The 6008-nt window shown below is 37.3% G+C and overlaps 1 protein-coding gene across 2 annotated transcripts; it reads right to left on the bottom strand.

The window, feature by feature from the left end:
- Window positions 1-891: 891 nt before the first annotated feature.
- Window positions 892-5744, bottom strand: LOC120746866 (Fc receptor-like protein 5). 2 transcript variants are annotated; one of them, XM_040052368.1, is made up of 6 exons: window positions 5642-5744; window positions 5143-5409; window positions 4761-5006; window positions 4356-4511; window positions 2020-2122; window positions 892-1659 (listed from the first exon to the last, which is right to left on the bottom strand). In XM_040052368.1, the coding sequence occupies exons 1-5, from the start codon at window positions 5670-5672 to the stop codon at window positions 2061-2063; spliced, it is 762 nt and encodes a 253-aa protein (XP_039908302.1). In that variant the 5' UTR covers window positions 5673-5744; the 3' UTR covers window positions 892-1659; window positions 2020-2060. The 2 variants fall into 2 exon arrangements, with proteins under 2 accessions (XP_039908302.1, XP_039908301.1); XM_040052367.1 differs by lacking the exon at window positions 892-1659 and having other exon boundaries at window positions 1922-2122.
- Between the last annotated feature and the right edge of the window lie 264 nt (window positions 5745-6008).

The following is a 6008-nucleotide window of genomic DNA, read 5'->3' on the forward strand; positions in this document are numbered from 1 at the left end:
ACAGTGTCCTGTGTCTTCTCAGAAATTACACTCCCCTAGATTGAATACACTCAATTTAACCACAGCTGACCCATATTGGCTGAAAGAGCTGATGGAGCAATAATCATTGCATTTCTCTGTTTGCAATTTAAAGAAATATTATTAATTTTGAGTAAAGTTTTGAGCCCATGCTGTACGGAGATGAAAGTGTGGACAAAAACAACAAGAGACAGCCGTACAAAAGCTGATGACAATAAAACCACAAACACTTCGCCGAGCACTGAAGGCCCCTACACTTCCTTTTCACACACAGCGATTATGCATTTCACATCCTCTGTAATCTAACAGTTTGATATTTTTCAACAAACGTTCTTGCTCTTATGAAAACAGAGGAAAATTGTCACAAAAGGTCAAAAGTGTCACACGTCAAAAATAGCAGATAGCAGCCATGTCTGGGACTTTTACTATGGGCTCCATGTCAACAGAAATGTCACAGCATGCTTTACACCTTCACTGCTTATTACTGATTTATGACTGAGTGGAAACTTGACTAAAGCCACCTGTGGCCAATAAAAGAACTGGCCAGTTTTGCTCTTATGTTTCTCTTCATATTTCTGCTCTCCTACTGTCCCCTCCCACACCACAACAGGAAGGAACTGAGCAAAGTGAACAGCCTTTGTTGAGCAACAAAACACAGAACCCGGGAAAGCTTACTAACATTTATTCAGTCCTAAGATTTCTGTGATTTTAAGAAAAGTCACTCGGCAGGGTTGATAATGTGATCGGAGAAACTGGTCATGAAAACCTTAATAGTGAGTCCACAAAAAACAAAAGAACCACTCCGGACGAACCAACAACACAAGAATGAATGAGAGGCATCTCTTCATCTCCAGAGATGAAGTATTTATTTTTAAAATATATTTATTCTTGCTATGAAATTAAGAATTCAACTAAAACAATTTTTTAAAAATCGGTTAAATCTGTACAAAAAGATCATAATAGGTGAAAAACTATTGACAAGAACCTAACATATCAAATATTAATTCAAAACCTTACCGCTGTTTTAAAATAAACCAAAAACAAAAATTTGATTAAAAAAATCTCATTACAGGAATAAAAACTAAGACACATCTTTGACACCACCATGTGGTCTCCTCTAAACACACACACACACACTTGCTCTTTCTGTTTTTAATCTCCTAACATTCAACAGGTCTCTGGTGACCCATCTAGGGTTATTAACCCACGGTTTGTTTTAGCTAGATGCTAAAAAAGTAAATTAAGTATGCATCGTTTTGCACTCTGGTTATTCAATTTTGGTTTTCCAAACAGATAAAAATTCCATTCAAATGAGTGGATGTTAACTGAATTCAAACCTTTCTCTCTGAGCCTAACTCATCAATAGCCCCCAATGACCGGGTGTCATACATCGAAGCAGGTGAACCATCGCCTCAACCTGTCGTGGTGTTGGCGTCACATACAAATGATGTCATGGGTCTTTTGTCCACATTGGTATGATGACCTCACGCACATTAAGTGGTCCTTTTAATGGAAAATGATTAAAGTCGATTAGAGCCACATCAGGTCGACCTGAGATACTGTTGAAAGGGCTATAAGTGGTAAGATATGAAGAAAGATTGCGCAGCAGGCACACGCAGTGGCATCAGGACAGGAAAAACCCTTTGAGATAAAAAACCAAGGTTTATACTCGAGTGTTAGTGAACATGAAGTCCTATTAAAACATTATCCTGATATTCAGATAGTAACTACTGTTTTCCTGATAAACAAAGTAAACAACATGGTGATGGGCTTGCACACACACACAATAACAATGCAAAACATGAAATACTGTGGCAGAATACAGCAAGACAATAACATTAGTTATTAGAAGACTCAGTTTGTAGAAGTGTTACAAACAGACCACTTACGCAGGCCTCAGCTCTTTTTTTTTTTTTTGAATGACACTACGGTCCCCGTTGGCCCTGCACAGATAAATGCTGGAAAATGTCAACTGAAAGCTGGTGAAAAATGAATACCCACGTTCAGGACACCCCGTGGTACATGTTCATCAGCTTGTTTGGTTAAACAACTATTTCCATGATGACATGATCCGTGCTCATTCTCTTTGCAGCATTCTGAGCTGCTGTGAAGAAAAAACAAACAGAACAGCAACATGAATTCTTGCAGCTTTTGTCTTAACAGTCGTCAGCAAACAGCAGTAAAAGGTTTTTAATCAGATCAAGATTGCCTCATTTTTCTAGAAGTAACTTGTTTGTCAAAGGTCACCTGCAATACCACATTGTAACTTTGGAATTTACCTGCAAACCTCAATAACCTCAGCAGCTGGTGTCAAAACACAGTTCACCAGAAAAAACATGGCTGCTTTATAATAACGTGGCACCTAAAGAACAGACTTTTTTCTACCAATAACATCTATTGGTCATGAGCACAGTATAAAAAAATGGACATGACCACCGTGAGATCAACCAATGATTTATAAAGTCTCATTATGAAAGCTCAAATTCACACTTTTGTAGCACCATTTGAAACCAGATTATTAGTTCTTATAACCAAGAATTATGTTGTGGAGGCCGTCCACCTTCAGTTAATACTGTAAAATGATAAAGCCAGACAGGAAATAAAATTTAAAACTTTAAAACTTTAAAAATTAAAAGTTAAAGCCCTCTGGCAACCATTAAAACATGTGTAATGTGAAAACGAACATACAAATGTTATATTTGACATAAGAAAATGAACATATCTATTTTCCTTTATCTCTATTTCCAACCTCACACACACCAACACCCACACACACACATATATAGTCAATATATCGTAGAGTGAACTACAAATACGGCATTAGGTGAGCAGATTATCCATTGCCATCATATCAACAAAAGGAGAATGACATTACACAGTTAGGCATGGATGATTTGATTATTTGATGTAAGCGCTGAAACCAAACAGTTTCCAAAAGCCTCCCTTTTATGAATTCTAAAATTGTGCATTAACGTAAACGGACTGGTTCTTATATAGTGCTTTTCTAGTCTAATTGAGCACTCAAAGTGCTTTATACAACTAATTCATTCACCCAATCACTTTTTCCAAGCTGTTAGCCTATCTAGCATTCATACACAGTCACACTCGATGGATGCATCGGAGAGCAACATGGGGTTAGCATCTTGCTCAAGGATATTTGGCATGCAGACTTGGGGGAAGCCAAGAATCAAACCACGAACCTTCCAATCAGTAGATGACCAGCTCTACCGCTACAGCCACTTTTATGAAGACTTTTATGAATTGAATTTGAATTAGTGGCCAAATTTTACGTACAGTACAGTGAAAAAAAAGGATTTGCATTCCATTTTCAATGTTTTTCCTTCTTTTATTGATATTTGTCACACTTAAATGTTTCAGAGCTAATAGTTACTTGGCAGCAAGGGCGAAATCAAACATTTGGCAGTGAGCCTGTGACATTGCTGTGGAGAAATTTTGCGTATATATATATATATATATATATATATATATATATATATATATATATATATATATATATATATATATATATATATATATAAGCTTGATCTGATGGCTGGGCCTTCTGGTAGAGAGGAGAATTCATGGTTCCATCAATTATGGTAAGATGTCCGGGTCTTGAAGCAGCAAAGTTATCACACTACCACCACCTTGTTTGACTGATGGCATGATGATCTTCTCATGCTGAGAAAAGGTGAGATGAGAAAACCTTCCAAAAACTTTTGTCTTGTGAGTCCAGACATTATTTTGCCAAAAGTTTTGGGGATCATCGAGATGTTTTTGACACTGTGAGATGAGCCTTTCTTTTTGGTCAGCAGTGATTTACTTAGAACTCTCCCATGAATACAATTTGTATCCATTCTCTTATTGTTGAATCATGAATTCTGACTTTTACTGAACCAAGTGAAGGCTGCAGTTCTTTAGATGGTGTTTTGTGACCTCGCTTGCGGTGTTCCTGTAGATTGTGGCATGATCTGTTGCTTTTTGTAATCTTTAGGCTGATTCACTTTGTCACAAAGGTTCTGTTTAAGGAAATTCTTAAAATGAACAGGTTTGGATACATTGGACTATTATTTTCTTAATGATTTGATGCATGTCACTGTGCCAAATATGCAAAAAAAAATGAAGACAACAAAATAATCAACAATAGATGACATATCTATTTTATGTAACATTCTATTTTCAGACAACAGTTTTGATTAACAGAAATTGTCACTGACAACAAACAAAAGCCTCCAGAAAATAGTTTACTAGCTGATAGCACATGTTGTTGTTGTTGTTGTTGTTATAACCCAATCTGATAAGAAATACCTCTTACACACTTGCAGGGTTTACTTTACCTCTCCTCCTGTCTCGGTATATAAGCCCCAGTAGAACAGTGGACACCAGGTAAGGCGTTCCCACCAACAGGTGAAATACTAGTCTTAAGACAGAAAAAGAGCAGGGAGCGGCCGGTTCAGCTGCAGATGTAGATGAAGGAAACTCCTGAGATGAAGCTGTAAAGAGATGAACATGGAAATTATACATTTAAATGCTTTATTAAATACATGTTTTCTTTAATTGTGTCTTTTTTAGGGGTAGAATGTTTTTCTCTCTTCATCATTTGCAGATGTACAAAACACATAGACAAATGTGCAAATTTTGGAGTTTATAGCAGCCATTTTTTTTAATTTCTTTTTTCTTAAAATGCTTAAAAATTTTAAATTGCTCAACATTGTGTATGTGATGGGTTTTTTGTTGCTCACCATCAACTGCCAGCCAGCTGCCTAGTGATTCTTCACCTCCTGAAATGCTGCATTTATAGAGTCCTTCATCAGATTTAGAAACCCTTTTAATGGTGATTTCTCCTGTGGAGTTCCTTTTGATGCAGTGGCCATCTTTATAGAAATCAAAAAACTGGTTGAAGGACTTTGTCTCAGGTGTACAATGCAGTGTTACAGTGGCTCCCTCGGACACGGGAAGGGCAGGACTCTCCAGAATCACAGGCTGATCTTTAGAAAATGCAGAAAATCAAGATTTGTCATTTTTATAGGTTTTCTTTGCTTCGTTTCTAAATGATCTGCCTTAATAAGTGTGACTTTAAGTTTAAATATTGCATAGCAGAACTTAACGTAGTGTTATTCATACCAGTAATGGTAATGTTGACCACATTGCTCTGCTCCCCACTGACAGATTCACACCAGTACACGCCGCTGTCTGGTGGGTAGGTTTGTCCGATGATGCAAGTCGAACCCGAGGAGGCATAGCCCCAGCCAGAGGAGCAGGGTCTGGTCCCCCCTGCGAGCGTTTTCCTCTTCACTTTCCAACCAGTGTTGTTCAACTGTTCGCCACAGCTCAAAGAGATGTTGTCATACCTGAAGAACTGAGACCTGTCAGGGTTGACCTGAAGACAGGCTGTAGGGAAGGAAGGGAGAGAGAAAGAGACAAGAAAAGGGTGAAAATTAAAAAAAACAAACAAAAAAACAACAACCAAAAAAAAAAAACAGAACGAAAATAATTTATTAAGGACCGAATAAAAGCAGTGTTTAAGAAATAAAAGTGTAAGCAGGGATAATGATGGATTATAAGAAAAAAAAATTGTACAAAATTGTTTAAAATATCCTTAAATGTTGAATTTTGTACTCACTCAGCATCAGGCAGAATGGTGTTAACTGCATCCTGTGTCAACACCAACTAACAGAAAAACAGACGCTGATCTCTCACTTCCTGAAGATTTTGGTAGGCGTGGTTGTTGTGTTTGATGGCAGCTGCTACGGGAAACACATCGAAATGTGTTTGCTCATCAACAGTTATCATGGCATGCGACTGATTTGATTAATGCAACTGACCTGCTTACTAAATGCATCGATTTTATTTCGGGGAAAGTACACCAAACTATAAAACAAACCAAGAAGTTGCCTATGCAAGTAATGCAATCATATATCAACAGTATCATCTGTTTTAATGCATATAAATGCTGGTTTGATATCCATTACTTGATTTGATCTCCCTTA

This window comes from Simochromis diagramma, unplaced genomic scaffold (genome assembly GCF_900408965.1).
Source record: "Simochromis diagramma unplaced genomic scaffold, fSimDia1.1 OVJJ01000365.1, whole genome shotgun sequence".
Classification (NCBI taxonomy): Eukaryota; Metazoa; Chordata; class Actinopteri; order Cichliformes; family Cichlidae; genus Simochromis; species Simochromis diagramma.